Source organism: Nerophis ophidion, linkage group LG26 (genome assembly GCF_033978795.1).
Source record: "Nerophis ophidion isolate RoL-2023_Sa linkage group LG26, RoL_Noph_v1.0, whole genome shotgun sequence".
Classification (NCBI taxonomy): domain Eukaryota; kingdom Metazoa; phylum Chordata; class Actinopteri; order Syngnathiformes; family Syngnathidae; genus Nerophis; species Nerophis ophidion.
In genome coordinates this window covers 31,574,645-31,592,655 of record NC_084636.1, presented here as the reverse complement: position 1 = coordinate 31,592,655, position 18,011 = coordinate 31,574,645, and the positions used below count along the sequence as shown (strand labels likewise).

Sequence of the window (18,011 nt, the reverse complement as noted above, 5' to 3'; positions counted from 1 at the left end):
CCCCACCTAGTACCAACCTCGTCACGTCCGTTGTGTCCTGAGCGAAGTAGTGTCAAAGCGCTTTGAGTACCTTGAAGGTAGAAAAGCGCTACACAAGTACAACCCATTTAATATCGATTCTTGGGCGATTCGATTATATATCGATTTTTTTTTTTTATTCAACGCGATTTTCGATTCAAAAACGGTATTTTTCCGATTCAAAACGATTCTGTATTCATTCAATTCATAGGATTTCAGCAGGATCTACCCCAGTCTGCTGACATGCTAGCAGAGTAGTAGATTTTTTTTTTAAAAGCTTTTATAATTGTAAAGGACAATGTTTTATCAACTGATTGCAATAATGTAGATTTGTTTTAACTATTAAACGAACCAAAAATATGACTTATTTTATCTTTGTGAAAATATTGGACACAGTGTGTTGTCAAGCTTATGAGATGTGATGAAGTGTAAGCCACTGTGACATTTTTTTTTATTTTTTCTAAATGTCTAATGATAATGTCAATGAGGGATTTTTAATCACTGCTATGCTGAAATTATAACTAATATTGATACTGTTGTTGATAATATTCATTTTTGTTTCACTACTTTTGGTTTGTTCTGTGTGGTGTTTGTGTCTCCTCTCAATTGCTCTGTTTATTGCAGTTCTGAGTGTTGCTGGGTCAGGTTTGGTTTTGGAATTGGATTGCATTGTTATTGTATTGCTGTGTACTGGTTTGTTGGATTGATAAATAAATAAAATAAAATAAAATAGATTTAAAAAAAAAAGACAATCAATTCTGAATCGCGATTCGTATTCGAATCGATTTTTTCCCACACCCCTAGTATGTACTATTATAAATAATGCACTATAATCATAATTTGATCAATACAAATATAAACTATCAATGATAATTGTCATTAGTATAATATATATATTACTATGATACTTATGACATTTTTTGTTATTTTAGTAATAGTAAATGGTAAATGGGTTGTACTTGTATAGCGCTTTTCTACCCCTTTTCAAGGAGCCCAAAGCGCTTTGAGAGTATTTCAACATTCACCCATTCACACACACATTCACACTCTGATGGAGGGAGCTGCCATGCAAGGCGCCAACCAGCACCCATCAGGAGCAAGGGTGAAGTGTCTTGCCCAAGGACACAATGGACGTGACTAGGATGGTAGAAAGTGGAGATTGAACCAGTAACCCTCAGATTGCTGGCACGGCAACTTCACCACGCCGTTCCCAGTATTAATATACTAATACAATAACTTATTATTATACTACTGTTATATTTTTTAATACCATAATTATTCTTAAATATTCATCGTATTATAAAAAACACATATATATATATACATATATATATATATGTGTGTATATATGTGTATATATGTATGTATATATATATATTGCATATATACAGTATATATATGTATATGTGCACATATATATGTATGTGTATGTATACATATATATTGATCTATATATATTTATGTATATATATATATATAAATATATGTACATGTATGTACATATGAATGTTTAAATACATATGTATAAACATACATACATCTGTATACATAAGTATTATTGACGCTCATCTAAAATTGCTTTGAAGATGACTTATAGGAAATATCAGCTATGCAAAATATTTTCCACACACATGTTAGATAAGCAACATGAGGAAGAAACTTTTACCTTTTTGGTGCAAACCTGAATAAATGTGCATGAAGGGATCTGCAAGAGGGCGCTGGAGTGAACATTGTCAGTGTGGCAGTAAGGCACACTACTGCCACTCACAGGCCTGGAGGGGAACTGCACTGTTCACTGCTCACTTTCTTACTTTTCTGACAGTATTACTGCGTGTCTGACAGTATTACTGCGTGTCTGACAGTATTACTGCGTGTCTGACAGTATTACTGCGTGTCTGACAGTATTACTGCGTGTCTGACAGTATTACTGCGTGTCTGACAGTATTACTGCGTGTCTGACAGTATTACTGCGTGTCTGACAGTATTACTGCGTGTCTGACAGTATTACTGCATGTCTGACAGTATTACTGCGTGTCTGACAGTATTACTGCGTGTCTGACAGTATTACTGCGTGTCTGACAGTATTACTGCATGTCTGACAGTATTACTGCATGTCTGACAGTATTATTGCGTTTCTGACAGTATTACTGCGTGTCTGACAGTATTACTGCGTGTCTGACAGTATTACTGCGTGTCTGACAGTATTACTGCGTGTCTGACAGTATTACTGTGTTCCTAACAGTATTACTGTGTGTCTTGACAGTAATACTGCATGTCTGACAGTATTACTGCGTGTCTGACAGTATTACTGCGTGTCTGACAGTATTACTGCGTGTCTGACAGTATTACTGCGTGTCTGACAGTATTACTGCGTGTCTGACAGTATTACTGCGTGTCTGACAGTATTACTGCGTGTCTGACAGTATTACTGCGTGTCTGACAGTATTACTGCGTGTCTGACAGTATTACTGCGTGTCTGACAGTATTACTGCGTGTCTGACAGTATTACTGCGTGTCTGACAGTATTACTGTGTTCATGACAGTATTGCCGCATGTCCAACAGTATTACTGCGTTTCTGACAGCATTACTGTGTTCCTGACATTATTACTTCGGGTCTGAAAGTATTACTGTGTGTCTGACAGTATTACTGAATTTCTGACAGTATTACTGCATGTCTGACAGTATTACTGCGTTTCTGACAGTATTACTGAATTTCTGACAGTATTACTGCGTGTCTGACAGTATTACTGCATGTCTGACAGTATTACTGCATGTCTGACAGTATTATTGCGTTTCTGACAGTATTACTGCGTGTCTGACAGTATTACTGCGTGTCTGACAGTATTACTGCGTGTCTGACAGTATTACTGCGTGTCTGACAGTATTACTGTGTTCCTGACAGTATTACTGTGTGTCTTGACAGTAATACTGCATGTCTGACAGTATTACTGCGTGTCTGACAGTATTACTGCGTGTCTGACAGTATTACTGCGTGTCTGACAGTATTACTGCGTGTCTGACAGTATTACTGCGTGTCTGACAGTATTACTGCGTGTCTGACAGTATTACTGCGTGTCTGACAGTATTACTGTGTTCATGACAGTATTGCCGCATGTCCAACAGTATTACTGCGTTTCTGACAGCATTACTGTGTTCCTGACATTATTACTTCGGGTCTGAAAGTATTACTGTGTGTCTGACAGTATTACTGAATTTCTGACAGTATTACTGTGTGTCTTGACAGTATTACTGCGTTCCTGACAGTATTACTGCATGTCTGACAGTATTACTGCGTTTCTGACAGTATTACTGAATTTCTGACAGTATTACTGTGTGTCTTGACAGTATTACTGCGTTCCTGACAGTATTACTGCGTGTCTGACAGTATTACTGCGTGTCTGACAGTATTACTGCGTGTCTGACAGTATTACTGCGTGTCTGACAGTATTACTGCGTGTCTGACAGTATTACTGCATGTCTGACAGTATTACTGCATGTCTGACAGTATTATTGCGTTTCTGACAGTATTACTGCGTGTCTGACAGTATTACTGCGTGTCTGACAGTATTACTGTGTTCCTAACAGTATTACTGTGTGTCTTGACAGTAATACTGCATGTCTGACAGTATTACTGCGTGTCTGACAGTATTACTGCGTGTCTGACAGTATTACTGCGTGTCTGACAGTATTACTGTGTTCATGACAGTATTGCCGCATGTCCAACAGTATTACTGCGTTTCTGACAGCATTACTGTGTTCCTGACATTATTACTTCGGGTCTGAAAGTATTACTGTGTGTCTGACAGTATTACTGAATTTCTGACAGTATTACTGTGTGTCTTGACAGTATTACTGCGTTCCTGACAGTATTACTGCATGTCTGACAGTATTACTGCGTTTCTGACAGTATTACTGAATTTCTGACGTTATTACTGTGTGTCTTGACAGTATTACTGCGTTCCTGACAGTATTACTGCGTGTCTGACAGTATTACTGCGTGTCTGACAGTATTACTGCGTGTCTGACAGTATTACTGCGTGTCTGACAGTATTACTGCGTGTCTGACAGTATTACTGCGTGTCTGACAGTATTACTGCGTGTCTGACAGTATTACTGCATGTCTGACAGTATTATTGCGTTTCTGACAGTATTACTGCGTGTCTGACAGTATTACTGTGTTCCTAACAGTATTACTGTGTGTCTTGACAGTAATACTGCATGTCTGACAGTATTACTGCGTGTCTGACAGTATTACTGCGTGTCTGACAGTATTACTGCGTGTCTGACAGTATTACTGCGTGTCTGACAGTATTACTGCGTGTCTGACAGTATTGCCGCATGTCCAACAGTATTACTGCGTTTCTGACAGCATTACTGTGTTCCTGACATTATTACTTCGGGTCTGAAAGTATTACTGTGTGTCTGACAGTATTACTGAATTTCTGACAGTATTACTGTGTGTCTTGACAGTATTACTGCGTTCCTGACAGTATTACTGCATGTCTGACAGTATTACTGCGTTTCTGACAGTATTACTGAATTTCTGACAGTATTACTGTGTGTCTTGACAGTATTACTGCGTTCCTGACAGTATTACTGCATGTCTGAAAGTATTACTGTGTGTCTGACAGTATTACTGCGTTCCTGACAGTATTAATGCGTGTCTGACAGTATTACTGCGTGTCTGACAGTATTACTGCGTGTCTGACAGTATTACTGCGTGTCTGACAGTATTACTGCGTGTCTGACAGTATTACTGCGTGTCTGACAGTATTACTGCGTGTCTGACAGTATTACTGCGTGTCTGACAGTATTACTGCGTGTCTGACAGTATTAATGCGTGTCTGACAGTATTACTGCGTGTCTGACAGTATTACTGCGTGTCTGACAGTATTACTGCGTGTCTGACAGTATTAATGCGTGTCTGACAGTATTACTGCGTGTCTGACAGTATTACTGCGTGTCTGACAGTATTACTGCCTGTCTGACAGTATTACTCCCTGTCTGACAGTATTACTCCCTGTCTGACAGTATTACTGCGTGTCTGACAGTATTACTGCGTGTCTGACAGTATTACTGCGTGTCTGACAGTATTAATGCGTGTCTGACAGTATTAATGCGTGTCTGACAGTATTACTGCGTGTCTGACAGTATTACTGCGTGTCTGACAGTATTACTGCGTGTCTGACAGTATTACTGCGTGTCTGACAGTATTACTGCGTGTCTGACAGTATTACTGCGTGTCTGACAGTATTACTGCATGTCTGACAGTATTACTGCATGTCTGACAGTATTATTGCGTTTCTGACAGTATTACTGCGTGTCTGACAGTATTACTGCGTGTCTGACAGTATTACTGTGTTCCTAACAGTATTACTGTGTGTCTTGACAGTAATACTGCATGTCTGACAGTATTAATGCGTGTCTGACAGTATTACTGCGTGTCTGACAGTATTACTGCGTGTCTGACAGTATTACTGCGTGTCTGACAGTATTACTGCGTTTCTGACAGCATTACTGTGTTCCTGACATTATTACTTCGGGTCTGAAAGTATTACTGTGTGTCTGACAGTATTACTGAATTTCTGACAGTATTACTGTGTGTCTTGACAGTATTACTGCGTTCCTGACAGTATTACTGCGTGTCTGACAGTATTACTGCGTGTCTGACAGTATTACTGCGTGTCTGACAGTATTACTGCGTGTCTGACAGTATTACTGCGTGTCTGACAGTATTACTGCGTGTCTGACAGTATTACTGCGTGTCTGACAGTATTACTGCGTGTCTGACAGTATTACTGCGTGTCTGACAGTATTACTGCGTGTCTGACAGTATTACTGCGTGTCTGACAGTATTACTGCGTGTCTGACAGTATTACTGCGTGTCTGACAGTATTACTGCGTGTCTGACAGTATTACTGCATGTCTGACAGTATTACTGCGTTTCTGACAGTATTACTGCGTGTCTGACAGTATTACTGCGTGTCTGACAGTATTACTGCGTTCCTAACAGTATTACTGTGTGTCTTGACAGTAATACTGCATGTCTGACAGTATTACTGCGTGTCTGACAGTATTACTGCGTGTCTGACAGTATTACTGCGTGTCTGACAGTATTACTGTGTTCATGACAGTATTGCCGCATGTCCAACAGTATTACTGCGTTTCTGACAGCATTACTGTGTTCCTGACATTATTACTTCGGGTCTGAAAGTATTACTGTGTGTCTGACAGTATTACTGAATTTCTGACAGTATTACTGTATGTCTTGACAGTATTACTGCGTTCCTGACAGTATTACTGCATGTCTGACAGTATTACTGCGTTTCTGACAGTATTACTGAATTTCTGACAGTATTACTGTGTGTCTTGACAGTATTACTGCGTTCCTGACAGTATTACTGCATGTCTGAAAGTATTACTGTGTGTCTGACAGTATTACTGAATTTCTGACAGTATTACTGTGTGTCTTGACAGTATTCAATCAATCAATCAATGTTTACTTATATAGCCCTAAATCACTAGTGTCTCAAAGGGCTGCACAAACCACCACGACATCCTCGGTAGGCCCACATAAGGGCAAGGAAAACTCACACCCAGTGGGACATCGGTGACAATAATGATCCAGTGGGACGTCTGTGACAATAATGATTATGAGAACCTTAGAGAGGAGGAAAGCAATGGATGTCGAGCGGGTCTAACATGATACTGTGAAAGTTCAATCCACAATGGATCCAACATAGTCGCGAGAGTCCAGTCCAAAGCGGGTCCAACTCAGCAGCGAGAGTCCCGTTCACAGCGGAGCCAGCAGGAAACCATCCCAAGCGGAGGCGGATCAGCAGCGCAGAGATGTCGAGGCGGATCAGCAGCGCAGAGATGTCCCCAACCGATACACAGGCAAGCAGTACATGGCCACCGGATCGGACCGGACCCCCTCCACAGGGGAGAGTGGGACATAGAAGAAAAAGAAAAGAAACAGCAGATCAACTGGTCTAAAAAGGGAGTCTATTTAAAGGCTAGAGTATACAAATGAGTTTTAAGGTGAGACTTAAATGCTTCTACTGAGGTAGCATCTCGAACTGTTACCGGGAGGGCATTCCAGAGTACTGGAGCCCGAACGGAAAACGCTCTATAGCCCGCAGACTTTTTTTGGGCTTTGGGAATCACTAACAAGCCGGAGTCCTTTGAACGCAGATTTCTTGCCGGGACATATGGTACAATACAATCGGCAAGATAGGATGGAGCTAGACCGTGTAGTATTTTATACGTAAGTAGTAAAACCTTAAAGTCACATCTTAAGTGCACAGGAAGCCAGTGCAGGTGAGCCAGTACAGGCGTAATGTGATCAAACTTTCTTGTTCTTGTCAAAAGTCTAGCAGCCGCATTTTGTACCAACTGTAATCTTTTAATGCTAGACATGGGGAGACCCGAAAATAATACGTTACAGTAGTCGAGGCGAGACGTAACAAACGCATGGATAATGATCTCAGCGTCTTTAGTGGACAGAATGGAGCGAATTTTAGCGATATTACGGAGATGAAAGAAGGCCGTTTTAGTAACGCTTTTAATGTGTGCCTCAAAGGAGAGAGTTGGGTCGAAGATAATACCCAGATTCTTTACCGTGTCGCCTTGTTTAATTGTTTGGTTGTCAAATGTTAGAGTTGTATTATTAAATAGAGTTCGGTGTCTAGCAGGACCGATAATCAGCATTTCCGTTTTTTTGGCGTTGAGTTGCAAAAAGTTAGCGGACATCCATTGTTTAATTTCATTAAGACACGCCTCCAGCTGACTACAATCCGGCGTGTTGGTCAGCTTTAGGGGCATGTAGAGTTGGGTGTCATCAGCATAACAGTGAAAGCTAACACCGTATTTGCGTATGATGTCACCTAGCGGCAGCATGTAGATGCTGAAGAGTGCAGGGCCAAGGACCGAACCCTGGGGAACTCCACACGTTACCTTAACGTAGCCCGAGGTCACATTGTTATGGGAGACACACTGCATCCTATCAGTAAGATAAGAGTTAAACCAAGACAGGGCTAAGTCTGACATACCAATTCGTGTTTTGATACGTTCTAATAAAATATTATGATCGACGGTATCGAAAGCAGCGCTAAGATCGAGGAGCAGCAACATAGATGACGCATCAGAATCCATCGTTAGCAATAGATCATTAGTCATTTTTGCGAGGGCTGTCTCCGTCGAGTGATTTGCCCTGAAACCGGATTGAAAGGTTTCACATAGATTGTTAGACGCTAAGTGTTCATTTAACTGCTCCGCAACAATTTTTTCGAGGATTTTTGAAATAAACGGAAGGCGAGACACCGGTCGGTAGTTTACCATGAGGTCAGGATCGAGGTTAGGTCTTTTAAGAAGAGGATGAATAACCGCTTTTTGAATGCTAGGGGAACAGTGCCCGAGGAAAGTGATAAGTTTATAATATTTAGCACTGATGGACCTAATAATACAAAGAGCTCCTTGATCAGTTTCCCTGGAAGAGGGTCAAGTAAACATGTTGTTTGTTTTATTCCATTTACACGTTGTAACAATTCCTCTAATGTTATTTCCTCAAAACGAGAGAAACTATTTTGGAGGGCAGTATCCGCCGTATATACAATCGTGTCAGTGTTAATAGAACCCCGTTGTAGCTGGGACGCATTGTCTTTAATCTCCTTTCTAATGACTTCAATTTTCTTACTAAAGAATTGCATAAAGTCATCAGCTGAGTGGGTGGAGCTACTGGAAGGAGTCCCTTGTTGGGTTAGCGATGCTACCGTACTAAACAAAAATTTAGGATCGTTTTTATTGCGGTGGATGAGATTTGAGTAATAATTAGCTTTAGCTAAGGTAAGCATGCGTTTATAAGTTATTAAACCATCACTAAATGCTTGATGGTGCACCTCAAGTTTAGTCGTGCGCCATTTGCGTTCCAGCTTTCTGCATAATAATTTCTGAGCTCTAGTTTCTTCTGTAAACCACGGGGTGCGCTTTTTTGGAGCCTTTTTTAACTTTAGCGGTGCTATGTTATCAATGGTTTCGCGCAGGGCGTCGTTAAAGTTGTTAGTGAGGTTATCAATAGAGCCCACATACTTTGGGAATGGTGCCATTACCGAGGGCAGTAGGTCAGCAAGAGCTGTCGTTGTGGCCGTATTAATGTTGCGGCTGCTATAGCAGTTATTATTATTATTAGTTTGACGAACATGCGTCTGAACCTCGAATTTTATAAGGTAATGATCGGACAATACTTTAGTATACGGGAGTATCGTAACTTTGGAAGCGGTGATACCCTTGACAAGCACTAGGTCTATCGTATTACCGTTGCGATGCGTGGGTTCATTTATTATTTGTGTGAGACCACAGCTATCAATTATAGTCTGGAGCGCTACGCACGGTGGGTCCGATGGGGTATTCATATGGATATTAAAGTCCCCCATTATGATTATATTATCGGCGTGTGTCACTAGATCAGCAACGAACTCTGAGAATTCATTGATGAAGTCCGAACAGGGCCCTGGGGGGCGGTAGATAACAGCCAGGTGTAGAGGCAGCGGTGTGACAGACCTCATAGTAAGCACCTCAAACGATTTATATTTATTATTTATGTTAGGACTAAGGTTAAAGTTTTCGTTGTATATTAGTGCGACCCCCCCACCCCTTTTAAGCGGACGGGCAATATGCGCATGTGTAAAGTTAGGAGGACATGCCTCATTTAGCGCAAAAAAGTCGTTTGGTTTACTGCGTTCCTGACAGTATTACTGCATGTCTGACAGTATTAATGCGTGTCTGACAGTATTACTGCGTGTCTGACAGTATTACTGCGTGTCTGACAGTATTACTGCGTGTCTGACAGTATTACTGCATGTCTGACAGTATTACTGCGTGTCTGACAGTATTACTGCGTGTCTGACAGTATTACTGCGTGTCTGACAGTATTACTGCGTGTCTGACAGTATTACTGCGTGTCTGACAGTATTACTGCGTGTCTGACAGTATTACTGCGTGTCTGACAGTATTACTGCGTGTCTGACAGTATTAATGCGTGTCTGACAGCATTACTGCGTGTCTGACAGTATTACTGTGTGTCTGACAGTATTACTGCGTGTCTGACAGTATTACTGCGTGTCTGACAGTATTACTGCGTGTCTGACAGTATTACTGCGTGTCTGACAGTATTACTGCGTGTCTGACAGTATTACTGCGTGTCTGACAGTATTACTGCGTGTCTGACAGTATTAATGCGTGTCTGACAGTATTACTGCGTGTCTGACAGTATTACTGCGTGTCTGACAGTATTACTGCGTGTCTGACAGTATTACTGCGTGTCTGACAGTATTACTGCGTGTCTGACAGTATTACTGCGTGTCTGACAGTATTACTGCGTGTCTGACAGTATTACTGCGTGTCTGACAGTATTACTGCGTGTCTGACAGTATTACTGCGTGTCTGACAGTATTACTGCGTGTCTGACAGTATTACTGCATGTCTGACAGTATTATTGCGTTTCTGACAGTATTACTGCGTGTCTGACAGTATTACTGCGTGTCTGACAGTATTACTGCGTTCCTAACAGTATTACTGTGTGTCTTGACAGTAATACTGCATGTCTGACAGTATTACTGCGTGTCTGACAGTATTACTGCGTGTCTGACAGTATTACTGCGTGTCTGACAGTATTACTGCGTGTCTGACAGTATTACTGTGTTCATGACAGTATTGCCGCATGTCCAACAGTATTACTGCGTTTCTGACAGCATTACTGTGTTCCTGACATTATTACTTCGGGTCTGAAAGTATTACTGTGTGTCTGACAGTATTACTGAATTTCTGACAGTATTACTGTATGTCTTGACAGTATTACTGCGTTCCTGACAGTATTACTGCATGTCTGACAGTATTACTGCGTTTCTGACAGTATTACTGAATTTCTGACAGTATTACTGTGTGTCTTGACAGTATTACTGCGTTCCTGACAGTATTACTGCATGTCTGAAAGTATTACTGTGTGTCTGACAGTATTACTGAATTTCTGACAGTATTACTGTGTGTCTTGACAGTATTACTGCGTTCCTGACAGTATTACTGCATGTCTGACAGTATTAATGCGTGTCTGACAGTATTACTGCGTGTCTGACAGTATTACTGCGTGTCTGACAGTATTACTGCGTGTCTGACAGTATTAATGCGTGTCTGACAGCATTACTGCGTGTCTGACAGTATTACTGTGTGTCTGACAGTATTACTGCGTGTCTGACAGTATTACTGCGTGTCTGACAGTATTACTGCGTGTCTGACAGTATTACTGCGTGTCTGACAGTATTAATGCGTGTCTGACAGTATTACTGCGTGTCTGACAGTATTACTGCGTGTCTGACAGTATTACTGCGTGTCTGACAGTATTACTGCCTGTCTGACAGTATTACTGCCTGTCTGACAGTATTACTGCCTGTCTGACAGTATTACTGCGTGTCTGACAGTATTACTGCGTGTCTGACAGTATTACTGCGTGTCTGACAGTATTACTGCCTGTCTGACAGTATTACTGCCTGTCTGACAGTATTACTGCCTGTCTGACAGTATTAATGCGTGTCTGACAGTATTACTGCGTGTCTGACAGTATTACTGCGTGTCTGACAGTATTACTGCGTGTCTGACAGTATTACTGCGTGTCTGACAGTATTACTGCGTGTCTGACAGTATTACTGCGTGTCTGACAGTATTACTGCGTGTCTGACAGTATTAATGCGTGTCTGACAGTATTACTGCGTGTCTGACAGTATTACTGCGTGTCTGACAGTATTACTGCGTGTCTGACAGTATTACTGCGTGTCTGACAGTATTACTGCATGTCTGACAGCATTACTGCGTGTCTGACAGCATTACTGCGTGTCTGACAGTATTACTGCGTGTCTGACAGTATTACTGCATGTCTGACAGTATTACTGTGTGTCTGACAGCATTACTGTGTGTCTGACAGTATTACTGTGTGTCTGACAGTATTAATGCGTGTCTGACAGTATTACTGCGTGTCTGACAGTATTACTGCGTGTCTGACAGTATTACTGCATGTCTGACAGTATTACTGTGTGTCTGACAGCATTACTGTGTGTCTGACAGTATTACTGCGTGTCTGACAGTATTACTGCATGTCTATTGGCTGCAGGTTGCACGAGTTTGACGAGCAGGTGTCTGCCGTACGCGAAGGAATGGCTCGTGTTGTTCCTGTTCCTCTGCTCTCACTCTTCACCGGTTATGAACTGGAAACTATGGTGAGTGTGCACACATGTTAGCCCAGTGACACACCTGTCAGCGCTTGGAGTTAGCAGGAAGTAAGAGCTGTGTTAGCACTTGTGGTTAACAGGAAGTAAGAAGAGCGTTAGCAGGAAGTAAGAGTGTTGACAGAAAGTAAAAGTACAGGTAACAGGAAGTAAATGGAAGGAAGTAAGAGTGTTAACAAAAAGTAAGATGGCAGGAAGTAAGAGGAGCGTTAACAGGAAGTAAGAGGATTGTTAACAGGAAGTAAGAGGAGTGTTAACAGCGTTAACAAGAAGTAAGGGGAGTGTTAACAAAAAGTAAGAGGAGTGTTAACAGGAAATAAGTGGTGCATTACCAGGAAGTAAATGGCCGGAAGTAAGAGGGGCGTTAACAAAAAGTAAGAGTGTTAACAGGAAAAAAGAGTAGAGTTAACAGGAAGTAAGAGGAGCGTTAACAGGAAGTAAATGGCAGGAAGTAAGAGGAGCGTTAACAGGAAGTAAGAGGAGTGTTAACAGAAAGTAGCTAGAAGTAACAAGAAGTAAGAGAAGAGTTTACAAGAAGAGGATTGTTAACAAGAAGTAAGAGGAGTGTTAACAAGAAGTAAGAGGAGTGTTAACAAGAAGTAAGAGGAGTGTTAATAGGAAGTAAGAGGAGAGTTAACAGGAAGTAAGATGGGCATTAACAGGAAGTAAGATAGCAGGAAGTAAGAGGAGTCTTAATAGGAAGTAAGAGGAGCGTTAACAGGTAGTAAGAGCAGCATTAACAGGAAGTAAGATAGCAGGAATTAAGAGGAGCGTTAACCGGAAGTAAGATGTGCATTAACAGGAAGTAAGAGGAGAGTTAACAGGAAGTAAGATGGGCATTAACAGGAAGTAAGATAGCAGGAAGTAAGAGGAGAGTTAACAGGAAGAAAGAGGAGCATTAACAGGAAGTAAGATAGCAGGGAGTAAGAGGAGCGTTAACAGGAAGTAAGTGGAGCGTTAACAAGAATAAAGAGGAGCATTAACAGGAAGTAAGATAGCAGGAAGTAAGAGGAGCGTTAACAGGAAGTAAGAGGAGCGTTAACAGGAAGAAAGCAGAACATTAACAGGAAGTAAGATAGCAAGAAGTAAGAGGAGCGTTAACAGGAAGTAAGAGGAGCGTTAACAGGAAGAAAGAGGAACATTAACAGGAAGTAAAATAGCAAGAAGAGTGTTAACAGGAAGTAAGAGGAGCGTTAACAGGAAGTAAGAGGAGCGTTAACAGGAAGTAAGAGGAACATTAACAGGAAGTAAGATAGCAGGAAGTAAGAGGAGTGTTAACAGCAAGTAAGAGGTCTGTTAACAGGAAGTATGATGGCAGGAAGTAAGAGGAGCGTTAACAAGTAAGAGGGGCATTAACAGGAAGTAAGATGGTAGGAAGTAAGGAGATTTAAAAGGAAGTAAGAGGAGCGATAACAGGAAGTAAGATGACAGGAAGTAAGAGGTGTTGTTGTGTCCAGGTGTGTGGGAGTCCTGACATCCCACTGCACCTGCTGAAGTCAGTGGCCACCTACAAGGGGGTGGAGCCTACAGCGCCGCTCATCCAGTGGTTCTGGGAGGTCATGGAGTCCTTCTCCAACACGGAGCGCTCGCTCTTCCTCAGGTTCGTGTGGGGACGCACTCGGCTGCCGCGCACCATCGCTGACTTCCGGGGGCGAGACTTTGTGGTGCAGGTAAGAAAAGTTCAGATTGAATTTTTTTTTTTACACAAGTTTATTGTCATGGAAACAATCAAATACTGTTTTTGTCCTAACGGGTTATCATATTTAACATCATTAAAACATGTTCAAAATCATTAATTAAATCTTATCTCTTTGTTTCAACCAAATACGCTTTGCTCTGATTAGGGGGTACTTGAATTAAAAAAATGTTCACGGGGGTACATCACCGAAAAAAGGTTGAGAACCACTGGCCTAACGTATATTCCGTTCTACCCCTGTATTGAGCACTGTATAACGGATAAACGCATATATATATATATATATATATATATATATATATATATATATATTTCAGAATGTGAAAAAAAAATCCAGGAATTTACATTGTAGGAATTGTAAAGAATTTATTTGTAAATTATGGTGGAAAATGAGTATTTGGTCACTTCAAACAAGGAAGATCTCTGGCTCTCACAGACCTGTAACTTCTTCTTTAAGAAGCTCTTCTGTCCTCCACTCGTTACCTGTATTAATGGAACCTGTTTGGACTCGTTATCTGTATAAAAGACACCTGTCCACAGCCTCAAACAGTCAGACTCCAAACTCCATTATGGCCAAGACCAAAGAGCTGTTGGCAAAAATCCCAGAACCACACGGGGGGACCTGGTGAATGACCTGCAGAGAGCTGGGACCAAAGTAACAAAGGTTACCATCAGTAACACACTATGCCGATAGGGAATCAAATCCTGCAGTGCCAGATGTGTCCCCTGCTTAAGCCAGTGCATGTCCAGGCCCGTCTGAAGTTTGCCTGAGAGCACATGAATGATACAACAGAGGATCGGGAGAATGTCATGTGGTCAGATGAAACCAAAATAGAAGTTTTTGGTATAAACTCAACTCGCCATGTTTGGAGGAAGAAGAATACTGAGTTGCATCCCAAGAACACCACACCTACTGTGAAGCATGGGGGTGGAAACATCATGTTTTGGTGCTGTTTTTCTGCTAAGGAGACAGGATGACTGATCCGTGTTAAGGAAAGAATGAATGGGGCCATGTATCGTGAGATTTTGAGCCAAAACCTCCTTCCATCAGTGAGAGCTTTGAAGATGAAACGTGGCTGAGTTTTCCAGCATGACAATGATCCCAAACACACCACCCGGGCAACGAAGGAGTGGCTCCGTAAGAAGCATTTGAAAGTCCTGGAGTGGCCTAGCCAGTCTCCAGACCTCAACCCCATAGAAAATCTGTGGAGGGAGTTGAAAGTCCATGTTGCTCGGTGACAGCCCCAAAACATCACTGCTGTCGAGAAGATCTGCATGGAGGAATGGGCCAAAATACCAGCTACTGTGTGTGCAAACCTGGTAAAGACATATAGTAATCGTTATTGCCAACAAAGGTTTTATTACAAAGTATTGAGTTGAATTTTTGAAGTGACCAAATACTTATTTTCCACCATAGTTTACAAATAAATTCTTTAAAATTCCTACAATGTGAATTCCTGGATTTTTTTTCACATTCTGTCTCTCACAGTTGAAGTGTACCTTCAAGTGAAAATTACAGACCTCTGTCATCATTTTAAGTGGGAGAACTTGCACAATCGGTGGCTGACTAAATACTTTTTTGCCCCACTGTATATATCCATCCATTTTCTACCGCTTATTCCCTTTTTTGGGGTCGCGGGGGGCGCTGGCGCCTATCTCAGCTACAATCGGGCGGGAGGCGGGTTACACCCTGGACAAGTCGCCACCTCATCGCAGGGCCAACACAGATAGACAGACAACATTCACACTCACATTCACACACTAGGGCCAATTTAGTGTTGCCAATCAACCTATCCCCAGGTGCATGTCTTTGGAAGTGGGAGGAAGCCGGAGTACCCGGAGGGAACCCACGCATTCACGGGGAGAACATGCAAACTCCACACAGAAAGATCCCGAGCCTGGATTTTGAACCCAGGACTGCAGGACCTTCGTATTGTGAGGCAGACGCACTAACCCCTCTGCCACCGTGAAGCCCCCACTGTATATATGTGTGTGTGTATATATATATATATATATATATATATATATATATATATATATATATATATATATATATACACAGTTATGTTCATAATAATAGCAGTGTGTTTAAAAAGGTGAGTAAACCTCAACATTTTTCAAATTGTATTTTAATGAACACAAATGCATTGGGGACACTGCAAATTCTATTTCAAAGCCATACAATTAGAAAAAAGTAATTCAATTTGATAATATTTTACAGAAAGTCAATAAATATAAAACAAAAAAATAGCAGTACAGACATATTTCTTTCCAAAACTCAAATGTACTGTATAAACTAAGAAAGGCTTGCATATTCAACTTTCTTGAGAATCATTAACTAATATTTAGTTGCATAACCAGGGTTTCTGATAACTGCTTCACATCTGTGGCACATGGCGTCCACCAACAGGTATTGCAACCCAGGACTATTGTACTACGTTCCACAATTCCTCTGCATTTCACGGTTTTGCCTCATGAACAGCATTTTTTATGTCAGCCCACAAGTTTTCAAAGGGATTAAGGTCCGGGGATTGTGCTGGTCTCTCCATTACTTGAATTCTGCTTGTCTGAAACCATGATTTTGCTGGCTTGCTGGTGTGTTTGTGGTCATTGTCTTGTTGAACCCATTTCAAGGGCATTTCCTCCTCATGACTTCTTCCAGTATTCTGATGTACTCAAACTGATCCATGATCCCTGGTATGCCATAAATTGGCCCAACACCATAGTACGAGAAACATCCCCTTATCATCAATCAATCAATGTTTACTTATATAGCCCTAAATCACTAGTGTCTCAAAGGGCTGCACAAACCACTACGACATCCTCGGTAGGCCCACATAAGGGCAAGGAAAACTCACACCCAGTGGGACGTCGGTGACAATGATGACTATGAGAACCTTGGAGAGGAGGAAAGCAATGGATGTTGAGCGGGTCTAACATGATACTGTGAAAGTTCAATCCATAATGGATCCAACACAGTCGCAAGAGTCCAGTCCAAAGCGGATCCAACACAGCAGCGAGAGTCCCGTTCACAGCGGAGCCAGCAGGAAACCATCCCAAGCGGAGGCGGATCAGCAGCGCAGAGATGTCCCCAGCCGGTACACAGGCAAGCAGTACATGGCCATCGGATCGGACCGGACCCCCTCCACAAGGGAGAGTGGGACATAGGAGAAAAAGAAAAGACACGGCAGATCAACTGGTCTAAAAAGGGAGTCTATTTAAAGGCTAGAGTATACAAATGAGTTTTAAGGTGAGACTTAAATGCTTCTACTGAGGTGGCATCTCGAACTGTTACCGGGAGGGCATTCCAGAGTACTGGAGCCCAAAATGAAAAAGCTCTATAGCCCGCAGACTTTTTTGGGCTTTGGGAATCACTAATAAGCCGGAGTCCTTTGAACGCAGATTTCTTGCCGGGACATATGGTACAATACAATCGGCAAGATAGGATGGAGCTAGACCGTGTATTATTTTATACGTAAGTAGTAAAACCTTAAAGTCACATCTTAAGTGCACAGGAAGCCAGTGCAGGTGAGCCAGTACAGGCGTAATGTGATCAAACTTTCTTGTTCTTGTCAAAAGTCTAGCAGCCGCATTTTGTACCAACTGTAATCTTTTAATGCTAGACATGGGGAGACCCGAAAATAATACGTTACAGTAGTCGAGGCGAGACGTAACAAACGCATGGATAATGATCTCGGCGTCTTTAGTGGACAGAATGGAGCGAATTTTATCATGATGCTTGCTTCACCGTCTTCACTGTGTACTGGGGCTTGAATTCAGTGTTTTGCAGGACGTCTGACAAACTGTCTGTGGCCCTTCGACCCAAAAAGAACAATCTTACTCTCATCAGTCCACAAAATATTACACCATTTATTTTTAGACCAGTCAATGAGTTCTTTGGCAAATTGTAACCGCTTCAGCACGTCTCTTTTTTAAACAATGGGACTTTGCGGGGGCTTTTTGCTGGTAGCTTGGCTTCACATAGACACCGTCTAATTGTTCCAGTACTCACAGGCCATCTTAG

General features: G+C 41.7%; 1 protein-coding gene across 7 annotated transcripts in view; it reads left to right on the top strand.

Annotated features, from left to right (window-relative positions):
* Positions 1 to 18,011, top strand: part of herc2 (HECT and RLD domain containing E3 ubiquitin protein ligase 2) — a 274,014-nt gene that overhangs the window by 251,816 nt on the left and 4,187 nt on the right. For all 7 annotated transcript variants that reach the window (XM_061888270.1, XM_061888266.1, XM_061888265.1 and 4 more), the window contains exons 89-90: positions 12,177 to 12,282; positions 13,749 to 13,961. In XM_061888270.1, coding sequence (XP_061744254.1) covers positions 12,177 to 12,282; positions 13,749 to 13,961 — 319 coding nt within the window. The remainder of the gene's footprint in view (positions 1 to 12,176; positions 12,283 to 13,748; positions 13,962 to 18,011) is intronic.